Source organism: Aquarana catesbeiana, linkage group LG04, assembly GCF_042186555.1.
Source record: "Aquarana catesbeiana isolate 2022-GZ linkage group LG04, ASM4218655v1, whole genome shotgun sequence".
Taxonomy (NCBI): Eukaryota; Metazoa; Chordata; class Amphibia; order Anura; family Ranidae; genus Aquarana; species Aquarana catesbeiana.
Genome location: NC_133327.1, coordinates 93,688,608 through 93,702,266, shown reverse-complemented (window position 1 = coordinate 93,702,266; position 13,659 = coordinate 93,688,608). Strand labels below are relative to the sequence as shown.

Below are 13,659 nucleotides of genomic sequence, written 5' to 3'. Positions count from 1 at the left end.
AGAAATGTCTGCAATAGCAGACACGATATACATTATTTGCATTACACTATGAAGGAACATGAATCATTGTCCTAGCAAAAAAGTTTCTTGCTGCAGGTTATCACACATTTGAAAACCAGCCCCACTTCAGTGAAACTCCAGACAGATCTAGACAGATCAAGTCATGTTGGTATAAGGTAGGGGTGGGAAGCATTAAAACCAAAATGCGTTATATTACCGTTTACCAATCATTAGATGTGGTGGCTGCATTGGTTTTCTTTTCTTTGGCTTTTTTCCCCTTAGTTTTCACCTAGTGATCTGGCCAGTAACACGCCTCCTGTATTAGTGAGAGACAAATCTGGAGGAATAAGCACAGGAGGCGCAGCATACAGCAGCACTGCCCAGTAATTGGGGGGGGAATGGCCGTCAGGGGATAGTTGCAGCATCATATAGATCAGGTGTCTTCAAACTGCGGCCCTCCAGGTGTTCAGGAACTACAATTCCCATCATGCCTAGTCATGTCTGTGAATGTCAGAGTTTTACAATGCCTCATGGGATGTGTAGTTCCACAACAGCTGGAGAGCTGTAGTTTGAAGATCCCTGATATAGATGGCTGCATCCACCTAAGTGAATATAAATGTTCATTTTTTTTTTTAAACTCCATAATTCATTTTTGAATGCATTAGCAGAAAACCAATGCAGTCATCACATCTAAGAATTGGTAAGGGTGCAATGGAATGCTTGCTTTAGTGGAACCTCAGTCATCCCCCCCCCCCCCCCCAAATCTATTAAATCTTCTTGCCCTTGTTGTTTTAACTTTGGATAGTAAAACTTTTTTTCTGCAGTAAATACCTTATACAGTCCACTTCCTCTCTTGTCTGGCAAAAAGCCTAGGCTTATGACATCATACACAGTTCTCTTTGTGAGAGTTTGCCAAGAAGGATGAGTCATAAAGAGGGCCAATGAAAGCTGGAGGTGTGTCTGTGTAAATCCAGGAAGTTAACAGGCAGCAGCTTCAGCTGCCCACAGTTAAAATGGTTGCAACCAGACTCAGTGGGAGGGAGATTTCTGAAGCACAGAATCGCAGTACTATAAAATATGCAGAGGGGTTGGAGGGAAGCTCCAGAATGGCAAAGATGTTTTTAATTACATGTGAGCAGACTGCAGTTCCTCTTTAATACTGCTTTATGGGTCAGTTAGATGGGCTGCAGTGAATATGTGCCAAGTAGGATATGCTGGCAGGAGACAGCAGTGAAATAAGGGCTGATACTCCTTTGCTGTACATTCACAGGATGGGAATAAAACTGTATGGCTTGAAAAGCAGTACAGAAAAGTGAGGTAACTAATCCGGCTGTGTTATGTGGTAGTTCTGTGTAAATGTGAGTACCAGATGGATAGAAACATAAATCCTTCGGCAGGTAAACATCACTCATAGCTGTAATTCAGCTTTAAAAAAGTACTAGTCAGATATAGATAGCCAAGCTCTAGTTAAACCGAATGCACTGTAAAGCCTTCTTTTTACATATCTTTACAAAGTTTTCCAAGCATAAGTAAAGCAATAGTCATCTGGATAAAAAAAAAAAATGAAAAACCAAGCTACTCGACAAATAAAAGTTATAGAAATTAACAGTCGGGTGGGCAGTGATCGATTTTCACTAGAAGAGCTAGACAAGCCAAAGTCTTCAGCATCAGACATTGCGTTTCAGATGCTTGAAGTCTCCTGTTTCTGCGTATCATACACACCGGATCAGCCATAACATTATGACCAGTGACAGGTTAAGTGAATAACACTGATTATCATGACAACTGAAAGTGGATGGTATACATTAGGCAGCAAGTGAACAGGTTGTCCCTGAAATTGATGTGTTGAAAAATAGGCAAGCATAAGAATTTGAGCAACTCTGACAAGGGCCAAATTGTAATAGTTAGACGACTAGGTCAAAGCAACTCCAAAATTGCAGCTCTTGTGGAATGTTCCCAGTTTGAAGGGGTCCAAGGAAGGAAACCTAGTGAACCTGTGACTGGGTCATGGGTGGCTAAAGCTCACCTATGTATGTGGGGGGAGCAAAGGCTGGCCTGTGTAGTCCGATACAATAGAAGAGCTACAGAAAGGTGTCACACGGTTTGTTGCATATGGTGTCGCACAGCTGCAGAGTGTCCATGCTGACCTGTGTCCAGTCAAAAGTGCCTACAATGGGCATGCAAGCATCAGAAGTGGACCACAGAGCAATGTAAGCAGGAGATCTGATCAAGTCAAGAATGTTTGAGGAACACAATGGGAGTTGATTTACTAAAACTGGAGAGTGCAAAATCTGGTGCAGCTCTGCATGGTAGCCAATCAGCTTTTAAACTTCAGCTTTGACAAAATGAACCTGACTGGTTTTATTGCAAAGCTGCCATTTGTCACACACCTCTGCGCTGGGAAATCATGGGTAGATCTGCCTGCGATTCAAACCGCCATAGTGTGAATGCAGCCTAAGGGAGCAATGAAAGTAATTTCTCATCAAGGGGGGTGTGGTCTAGTGAGGTTGAGGTTAAAATGGGGTAATGCATGGGACACACCTTTAAGTACTCTGGACAGAACTAAAACATAAATCTGAGATTCTATCATTTTAATTGTGAACTCCTAAAACTCCCAAGTGCAATGGAACATGATTGGGAATTTTCTGGTGTTTTTAATTGTCTTGTGCTCTTCAACTTCTCAAGTATAGAGAGCATCTTCAGAGTCCCTGAGAAAAACGGTCAGGCAACTGAATGCTCCGGGTACTCCCAGTTACAAATAAAGAGCCCCCACCAAACCCATGCACTGGGAAGCCTCAAAATGCATGGGTAAATGCTCGTTAAGCCCAGGGGACACAGCAAGAGGCTGTATTACCTACATGACTTCATGCTCCAGCAGGAAAGCTCCGAAGTGCTCCTATTCTCCTCAAAGCTCCAGTCTGTGGGTGGAGCATCATCATCATGTACAGTGCAGGGCTATTTTTCTCTGCATTGTATGTGGTGGGAGACAGGAATGGGACTGCACCAGGAGCAGTGGCAGACCAGTCACATGGATTGAGGGAACCAGGTAAGTAATACAGCCTGTTCTGCAACCCCTAGACTTAAGCATTTAATCATTGCAATGTAGAGGAGCACCCCACTGCAAAGCACCACCAGCACATCATAAGCTCAGTTAAGAGTCATACTACTCCCAAAAACTAAGTTAGGCAATGTTTTTTGGAGCAAATAACAGCTCCCTTCATCAGGTAAACAGGGTCAACACTAATGCATCCAATGGCTCCTAACTGACTTGTGATGTGTTGATGCTCTTGGAGGTTCTGACTGCAGTGCCATCCACCTTTGGCGCACTATAGCGCTTGCTTCATTTGGACTACTGCAGTTGAGTGCACCACTCTCGTCCTTTTTCATCCCAATACTGGCTTTGCTACCAGAATCTTTTCTTGGCTAAACTGGTATCCTTAATGCCGGTCCCTGGTCAGTAAGCTGCGTAAGGTAACAAAGCAAGGATCAAGGTTAAAAAGGCTCAAAGTTTGCACTATTTTGCTAGGTTTTTAAAGTGCATGCCAAGAAGAAAAATGTTGTTTTCTTCGTTTTGGATAGAGCATGAAAGAGTTTACATGCCCCTGCCTTTGGGAGTCATGTTTGTAATGGTCAGCTTTGCAACGCCTCATGGGATTTGTAGTTCCACAAAAGCTGGGTTAGGGCAGGGGTCTCAAACTGGCAGCCCTCCAGCTGTTGCGAAACTACAAGTACCACGAGGCATTGCAAGGCTGACAGTTACAAGCACAACTCCCACAGGCAGAGGCATGACGGGACTTGTAGTTTTGCAACAGCTGGAGGGCCGCCAGTTTGAGACCCCTGGTTAGAGAGTGTCTGGTTTGTACTGCCATTTCAGTTCTGTTGGGGAGATTTCCTCTTGTTTCCTGTCCTTCTGAAAACATTTTTACCAGACAGGAAGCTTTCCAACAGTAGCAGACATAAAATAAGCACCAACCTGAATTTGGGGTTCTATTTCTTCAACTATCCAAAAACAAAACAAAAAACCACACCATATTTTGCTTAACACACAGCTTTTTGCATAAAACAGACTATGACAATATGTGACAGAGCAATTTTTTGAATTGCTGTTACTGTATATGAAAAAGGTGAACGTAAATGGGGGTACATAAACAGAGCTTTAGGGTAAATGCAGGTATACCTACCTGTTTGCCATAGTCCTGTCCACCACCTCCTCCTCCTCCATTAAGCCTGTCCAATGCAAGTGATCGAAGAGCATTTAATGCAGCATCCACAATGGCTTCAGCAGTCCTGCCTCCTGTATATACAAACACACGAGAGGATCCATATATCAATATGTGCGAAATGTCCAAATACACAGGTAATACAGCATACCTCTTACAACAAACTTTAATAACACTCCTAGTAGCCTTTACAAATGTTCCATTAAAGGAGGACCTAACACTTCTGAGCTACTGTTTTATTAAAGTGATTCTAAAGCCAAAACATTTAACCTTAATGCATTCCTGCATTAAAGTGGAGTTCCACCCACTTTTACAACTCTTCAGCATCCCTCACTAAACTGTGCAATGTAAACGAATTGGATATTTTTACATTTTTTTTCTCAGCACTTACTGTATATCTGCTGTATTCATTTTTCACTTCCTCCTCCCTGGCCGCAGCCCATCGCATCATTTCCTGTTTGCAATGCCTTCTGGGAAGGGGCAGCAACTTAACTTAAGATGACTTAAGATGGCCACAGCCTGCTGTAAGTTTATAAAATAACAAACTACTGCTATAAACTAACAAAACAGACCTTAGGTTTACAGACTAACTTTACTAGAATACATTAAGCTTGTGTATTATAGGAGTTATTTTTATTTAAAACGTATAATTTTGGCCAGAACACCACTTTAAGGAAAAAAAAAAAAAAAAAAAAACAGAACACTTTATAGCGATTTGTCCTAGAGGTCGACCGATATGGTTTTTTTCTCTGGCCGATGCCGATATATGATGCCGATTTTTTTTTTGGGCCGATATATTAGGCCAATTTTTTTTTTTCCCCTTCATTTCATAAAATCTAACAGTTTCAAACTGGGGCGTTTTTCGGCTAAAAATAGCACCTGTAAAACGGCTCCCCTGCAGTCTCAGTGTGAAAGCTCGAGTGCTTTCACACTGAGGCGATGCGCTGGCAGGATGTTAAAAAAAAAAAAAAAAAAAAAAAAAAAAAAAAAAGTCCTGCAAGCGGCATCTTTGGAGTGGTGTATACCGCTTCTCCACCACTCCTGCCCATTGAAATGAATGCGCACCGCTGCCGAAGCGCCTGCAAAGCGTTTCGGCGGCAGCGCTTCAGGGGCGCATTTAACCCCTTCCTCGGCCGCTAGCAGGGTTATAAGCGCCCCGCTAGCAGCCGAATAGCGCCGCTAAAACTAACAGCGTTTTAACCGTCAACACATGCCCGCTCCAGTGTGGAAGCAGCCTTAAGTAATAAAGAAATTTTTTTACATTTAAACATTTATTAAACAAAACAAACCTCCAATCAGTTCACTTGTATGTAGAATTTAGATTAAAACAAAAAAAAAAAAAAAAAAACTAACTATATCTTAATTAAATACACAAAAATAGGTAATCAAAACTTTTGGACCAAAAATATGGGTTAACTTTACTGCTTTTTTTTTTTTTTTTTTTTAATTTCATTAGTGTATTTTTTTTTTTTTAAATTGTGTTTGAAAGACTGCTGCGCAAATACCGTGTGACATAAAATATTGCAACAACCGCTATTTTATTCCCTAGGGTCTCTGCTATATATATATATATATATATATATATATATATATATATATATATATAATATGTTTGGGGGTTCTAAGTGATTTTCTAGCAGGAAAATACAGGATTCTTACTTATAAGCAACAAACGTCAGAAAAGATTTAGTCTTTAAATGGTTAAACTGAGAAATTCTACACAGGGAGTTCAGTCTATTGATAAAAGAACCTGAAGAGATACAATGTTTATTCTTATCAGATTTGGCAGGCTGCCCAGAGGAGGAGAGAAGAAAACTTCAGACAACTTGCATTGACTTCTATTACAGAAGTCATTTGCAAGTCCTGCTGAAGTTATAAATCGGCTATCAGCCAATATATCGGTTGACCTCTAATCTGTCCTCCCCCTTTACCTGTGTGAGGAGGGAGAAAGGAGAAAAGATCCAGATGCATCTCTTCAGTTCCATAGACAGACACAGCTTGGGAACAAGCATGCAATGTGTTCCATGGAGGGACACCAAAAGAGGAGATTGGGGGCCACTCTGCAATACCATTGCACAGAGCAGGCGAGTATAACAGGTTTATCATTTTAATATAAAAAAAGGTTACATACACACCTGTAGTAACACTTTAAAGGTTAGAAGCATGTAGTTATTAATGTTAAAATTATACATACACACAATATATATTTTTATTATATTATAATATACACACACATTAATTTTAAGAGGGAAGTTTCAGGGAAAAAAAAAAAAAAAAAAACTTAAAATTTTAAATAGTGAACTTTGAAGCAAAATAAGAGTCAGTGCCCATCTGCAGTCTCACCATTGCCATAAATACAGCCTTGATCAATGCCCATCTGCAGCCTCACAAGTGCCATCAATGCAGCAGCCTCACCAGTGCCATCAATGCAACCTAGAGGGGACAGGGAGGGGGCGGGATTGAGTGCTGACAGATTATATACAGTGAGAATCTCCTATGATAGACAGAACAGTGGTCCAATGGCGGCCCAGGAGACGGGACTTCCTATTACAGAGGCCACCAAGTAAACAGGAGATTCTCACTATATGTAATGTGACAGCGCTCGTCCGGCCCCCCTCCCTGTCCCCTCCGAGGCAGCTAAAATTGAAGTATTGGCGTATAACACGCACATGCTTTTTGCACCCAATTTTTAGGGTGAAAAAAGTGTTATACGCCAATAAATACAGTATACACACACACACTTGAGGGCTTTTGCCTATAGGGAAATCAAAGGTTCTCTAATCCACAAATTAAGAAAGCTAGCTCTCTTGGATGATTTTTTTTTTTTATTCCCTATGGAACAGTTATTTCTCATTAGGGGTTTATTCAGACCAGAAATTGAAAATATATACCTATAATGGGCCATGCCCTGTCCTTATTACACAAGGGCAAGCCATACTGGATTATTTTTTTCTCTTCCATTCAACCAGCAGCTATTTTAACTGCCAATTGTGTGGTCATGCAACACTGTACCCAAACAAAATATATAATTTTTCTCTTTTGGTGCATTTGTTTACCACTGGGTTTAATTTTTTGCGATTTAAAAACAATGCTTTAAAACATATCATTTGGGCCAACTTTTGGCTCTCCGAATCCTCCTGTACTGAATTGTATTGTAACTGTACTGTCTGCTCCCCATGTTGTAAAGCGCTGCGCAAACTGTTGGCACTATATAAATCCTGTATAATAACTTTTTTTTAATGTATCAAAAACAAGAAAAAAAAAAAAAAAGTGTATCTTGATTATTGTTTTGAGTGAAAGTTACTAGTGCCTACAAACAGATTTTTTTTTTTTTTTAATTACTACAAATGGCGGCGATCAGTGACTTATAATGGACTGCGATAGTGCAGAGGGCAATCTGACACTGACACTGGGGGGGGGGGGGGGGGGGGGGATGACTAACTGGCAATGACCTAAACAGTGACATTGATACAGTGATAATAATACACTGTACTAATGATACTGGCTGGAAAGGGATCTAAGACAATCCAAGGGGATAAATGTGTGGCCTAACTATGTGTTGTGTGTGTAGAGTGTGCTGTTTTTGCGACTAGAATTTCTCAGGGATGAGAAACTGACAGATTGCTTCCTCTGTATGGAGCTCTGGGTTGTTTACCAACATAGAGGTTTGGGCTGCGATTGCACACAGCCGATCAGCAGGCCCATCTGTGAAGGATTGGCCGGTACTTGCCGACAGGCTCCTGCTGTGTACAATCACAGTGGATCCCTGGGCAGGGGATGCATGTGCACACGCCCTAAACAGGAGGAAGGCAGCAAATAATACATTTTTAAGAGCAGCAGTTATCTCTGACCTGCTGTTGACTCACCAACAGTCCCATTCACTTTAATGGAATGGCTGGTGATGCAGCAGTGACACAACAAGGTGAGGGACGTGGCGGCAGCAGGTGAGTGGATGCCCGCTAACAGGCACTGCCATGATGGATTTGAAATGACAGGTGCACTTTAAAATGTAAGGACTTATGCTTGCTAGTAGTTAGAATCTTTAATATTTGCAAACAAAATGAAGGTTTCCCATTTAGAATAAGCTGTCAGGTTAGTAAAAACAGCAATATCTGAACCAAATCAATCATACCGTTTGTAGATTTGCAAAACAATGAGCTAAAGGAATATTCCTGAACTTTGTTTTATCTCATGGTTACTGTGAAATTGTGTGAATGAATCAAAGCAGTGCATGTCATCTCAGCTTGCATTCATTGAATGAGTTTACCAAAAATGTAAATATTGCAGAATATACAGCCTCATGCTACATAACCAAGCTCCATTTCATGCTGACTAAACTAAATTATTAATGTATTTTTTTTTTTTTTTTTAAAAGGGATTCATAGATTTGTATCCACCCTGGCGGCAATTTACCAGTACACGGCTTTGCCTACAGCGGGCACTCGCCTTAAGTAAATTGTTGGAGGGTGGTCACCAAGTGGTTAAAGATGAGGCTGTGTGTAGAGGCCCTTAACGCTTAGCAGCAAAATTACCTCATTGAGCCCAATATCAGATCTCACATGTCAACAGAAAGTAGGATGCTGCGGAGTTCCAAGGTTGCAGATAATGAGCAACTCTTCTTATAATTTACATTTTAAAAGGATAAGTTCACCTTTTTAAAAAAATACAGGCAGGCAAATACACACCGATAGGAAGAGACAGTGAACTACGAGCGATCAACAGTGCTATGGTAGTTCATTGAAAACTACAAGCCAACAGCCACAAAGGCTGTCGGGTACTTGTAGTTTTCCCCCATTCGCAGAATGGGAAATGGTGACAGCTAGCAAGGGGAGAAGATCCCCTGCTTGCTGTCACTAGAAACAGTGGAAAGGGCAGCAGCAGACGTCAGAACATGTTGCATGTTCCACCCTAAAAACAAGTGGAACATGTTCCCAAAAGGCGAACCTATCTTTTAGCACATACCATTAAAAGTTTAAAAAGAAACTTGACTGGTTCTACTGTCTCCACAATTTAATAACCAGGCCAAATTGGTCTGTACTTTTCTGTTTTTGGAACCTGTTCTTTAGATAAAATAACAATGATTTCCAGATAAGAGAACACAAAACATTTAATTGCAATAAAAAGTCCCAGGGTGTAGGGTTGCCAATGCCAACAAATTGACAGTAAAAAAAAAAAAAAAAAAAAAAAAATAAATAAATTCATTTTAGGGCTGAAACAACTAATCGATTAATCGACAACTAATCGATTATGTAATTAATCGATTACTATTTTCATAATCGATTAATCGGCCAGTAACATAAAAAAACTAAAATTAGCCCTTTATAGTACAAAAAGAGTAAATCGCTACTGTAAAATATGAACCCCTTACAGTAGTGATTATCTGCTTTTTTTGTACTATATAGGGTTAATTTTTCGTTTTTTTAACCCCATTATGTTACTAAACGTAAAAGCAAACTGCATAGGTGAGTACCGAGCCTTATGCTGGCCACACGGATCAATTTTCAGGCGAGAATATTCAGATGAAAAATCTTTGTATAGTCACTGAATGAAAGAATGTTTGAAATTTTCACTTGTTTTTAACATTCTGTTTTTAAAATGAATTTCTGAACGAAAACCACATACACTGTCTGAAAATTCCTTTGACCAAGACGTTTTCTATTTTCCCGTCACTGTGGTTGAAAACGAACGTTGATTTGACCCCACTAACGATTAGAAAATCGAATGAACGTTCTTAAAATTACATTTTTTTTGAAGGAAGGCATTGTTTTTTAATAAAAAAATGTGATCTCTGAGTCTGATGATATTTACCAGATTCACCCTCTAATAGTATATACAGTATACCTCCTCTAATAGTTTATACAGTATATCTTCTCTAATAGTATATACAGTATATCTCCTCTAATAGTATATACAGTATATCTCTTCTAATAGTATATACAGTATATCTTCTCTAATAGTATATACAGTATATATCTCCTCTAATAGTATATACAGTATATCTCCTCTAATAGTATATACAGTATATCTCTTCTGTCTGTTAATCTCAGAGTGGATTCGATATTTTGCTCCCTAACCATATAGTTGGTTATTTATATTTACCACTGCATAGAGATATTTGAGAATGAATTGCCTTTTTTTAAAACTTTACATATTAACTAAATTATACACCATACTTTTTTTTAAAGTTATTAACCGATTAATCGATTAATCGACACAATAATCGGCCAACTAATCGATTATGAAAATAATCGTTAGTTGCAGCCCTAATTCATTTCTTAATATAGTTGTCTGTAAAATCTCTGAAAAAAAAAAAAAGTTAAGAATCTATTGGGTACCCATGGGTAAAGTATGAGTTCACTTAAAAAGGCAATAACAAAACACGTGGATACTCACCCTGATAATTTTCAGGCTTGTTCTTATTAGCGCCAAATATCTTAATAGTGGGGAAGCCTCGTATTTCATACTGACCACCCAGAGACTTGTGTTTATCAGCATCCACAGCTCCTAAGTTCACAATACCCTGCAAAACAACATCAAATGATATATAAGAGCAAGGTACAATCATATAATCATTTGCCGACTCTTCATCACATACATTGCTCATGGTTTCCCCCGCAGATCCAACACATTGCTGACTGTCCCTCACACAGACCCCAGTACATTGCCAACTGTCCCTTAGAATCGCCCAACAAAATTTGTATTTTTGTGATCTTCTAAGAGGAAATTTGAATAAAAGAAAAAAAAAAAAAAAAGCGCTACAAGGAACAGGAGAGTTTGTCTTAACAGGATATTGTTCACTTCACATGGCAAGTCAACTGGCAATGAATTTTGAATGATCTCAGAAGAGTCTCAAACCATCGACACAAGACCATAGCCTGTTGACAACAGTTCAGCTTTAGTTGGGACCTGCCAATAGGAGGAGGAGTACAGGCCAACACAATTTTTTTTTTGAAGAGGTACTGTGATATAGAAGCATTAGGCTTTTTAGCAGCTTTGATGTGGATTCCTAGTAGGCCGCATCCTCCAATTTCTACTCGTCATATTTAGTAGTGATTTGGGACAAATATTAGGAGAAGGGGGGAAAATAATCTTGGTTTAACCATATGCCTTTACCTCCTTTATTTAATATTCTGGAGTTTACCCTGGGCTTATTCCCACACCTCTTTAACTGGTGGATAAACAAAAAGGACTGATACGTATAGGAGACGTTATCAGGAAATCTACTTTCTCTGGCTTATTATAAAAGCAAAGTAAAACCCCCTTTCCTTGGGCCTAATACAATCAGCTTACCTCAAGGATAAACCTAAGGGTTACCCGTCCTTCAACCTTAACGTTATTTGAGAGCTCTTGCAAAACTAGGGATCTGGTGAAGAGCCATATTGCTATATTATATAAAGTTACCCAATAGACCCAGACCATAAGCTTACTTATATGGAACAATGGGAGAGAAGACCTTAAAATGTGAAAAGAGTGACCTATATGTATACATTACTACAATGGTATATGGTCCCCGACCAGGAAAATCTAGATGAATATGTAGGCCTCTCCTCAATGTTTTAAGAACTGTAGACACTAGGTCCGGGCCATGGTCCACATTTGGTAGCAATATCCCAAGGTTACTGGGTTTTGGGTTAGGACAATTAATCTAATCCATTCGTTAACAGGACAACACATCACCAGAAAGTGTGCTCTTTCACAAATTAGCCAACAACCTTCCCGGTTGATTTTCCATAGGATATTAGTCACCAGAATAATAAGTCATCATGCATCCTTCTGGGGGGTGGGGCGGCAAAAGGACAACTTTTCTTGTTTGGACACTCCTGCATAAAACCCAGGAGGGCCTCTACTACTTTCGTTTTATCGTTTGAATTGTGTATTTAGCAGTTTTCACTAACACCACCCTTAATTTTATCTTGGTAGTTACCTTCAGCGCAGTTGCAGCTTTTTTCCATTGTGGGGCCAGACTCTGGCAATGTCCACACCTGTACAAAAAAAAAACAAATTCACATTAAATCCCGAAGCATCAAAACCAAAGTTCAAGTGTTCAGGTATGTGGTAGATGCAAACACATCTATTTAGATCATTAAACATAACATTTTAACAAATCTGTAGTTCAGAGGGCAAATGAACAGGTTAGGCACATCAGACTGGGCCTCTTACATCTTCCCTGGTACGCTGAACTAGCCACTAACTTGCAGTTTCCTTTTACGGCTAGTTAGTGACAGAGAAAATCTTGTCTATCAAAGTTCCCACCAGAACAGGGGTCCCAGCTGAAAGCAACCAGTGCACTTGTCAAGGGATTTGATAGTTTCAAATTGCATGACAAGTCGCACCCTATTATCCGCAATAGAAGTGGTCAAATTGGTGCAACTTCAACTTATGAAAGTAGTTCTTGCACTACAATTTACAAGTTCAGGTGCGACTTGTATAGACCTCTGTGCATGAAGTCGCACAGATGCCTTCCCAGTCGCACTGACACAGCTTAGAAATTGTAATTTCAACTGAAGTCGCACAATTTCAAAGCCGTGTTCGTTGTGACCAAAGAATAAAAAGTTTGGATTTCCAAAAAGTCTCATAGAAAAATATGCACAGCCAAGGCTGTCAATCACAAGCCATGTGCTGGAGCCTCCAACTCTGTGCCCCTGGATCCCTTGGGGTCAGCATAACCTGTCAGATGTGGCTTATTCTGAGCGAAAAGAGACAGTAACCTGAAATCACACTAAGTGCTTTGGATTGAGGCACGTACACATTTTAGGAAGCTATGCTTTGTTTGTTTATTCATCTCTCGCCGGCATATGCCAAGAACACAGAATGGCAATCCCCGCCCCCTTCTAAAATTTACAGGTGATTAAATCATAGCGCAATTAATTTTATACACTTCAAAAAACATAAGGAAAATGGAAAGACATAGTGGGTTATTTACGAAAGGCAAATCCACTTTGCACTACAAATGCAAAGTGCACTTGAAATTGCACTTGAAGTGCAGTCGTTGCAAATCTGAGGGGTAGATCTGAAATGAGGGGAAGCTCTGCTGATTTTATTATCCAATCATGTGCAAGCTAAAAATGCTGTTTTTTTTATTCTCCTTGCATCTCCCCCTCGGATCTACAGCGACTGCACTTCCAAGTGCACTTTCAAGTGCTTTGCCTTTAGTAAATAACCTCCATAATGCTGACAGCTAAGTAACCCATCATGTGTACATAGTAACACACCATACCACATAACAATTGATTCTAGAGATGCACCAAAATTTTGCCCACCAAAACATTTAAGAATGCCAATAAGAGAAAAAGGTACCAATGATGCACCACGCAAATTCACGGCGTTTTTGCCACTATTACGGTGTGTTTTTCAAAGGTTGTGTGACTAAAAAAAAAAAAAAAAAAAAAAAAAAAAAAAAACTGCAGCAAAAACACGGGTGCATTTTCAATGCGTTTAA

At 39.7% G+C, this 13,659-nt stretch overlaps 1 protein-coding gene across 1 annotated transcript in view; it reads right to left on the bottom strand.

Annotated features, from left to right (window-relative positions):
- PDIA6 (protein disulfide isomerase family A member 6) overlaps positions 1 to 13,659 on the bottom strand; it is a 54,887-nt gene that overhangs the window by 34,152 nt on the left and 7,076 nt on the right. Inside the window, exons 3-5 of the mRNA XM_073625383.1 lie at positions 12,145 to 12,202; positions 10,614 to 10,740; positions 4,182 to 4,294 (exon numbers count right to left, since the gene is read on the bottom strand). Coding sequence (XP_073481484.1) covers positions 4,182 to 4,294; positions 10,614 to 10,740; positions 12,145 to 12,202 — 298 coding nt within the window. The remainder of the gene's footprint in view (positions 1 to 4,181; positions 4,295 to 10,613; positions 10,741 to 12,144; positions 12,203 to 13,659) is intronic.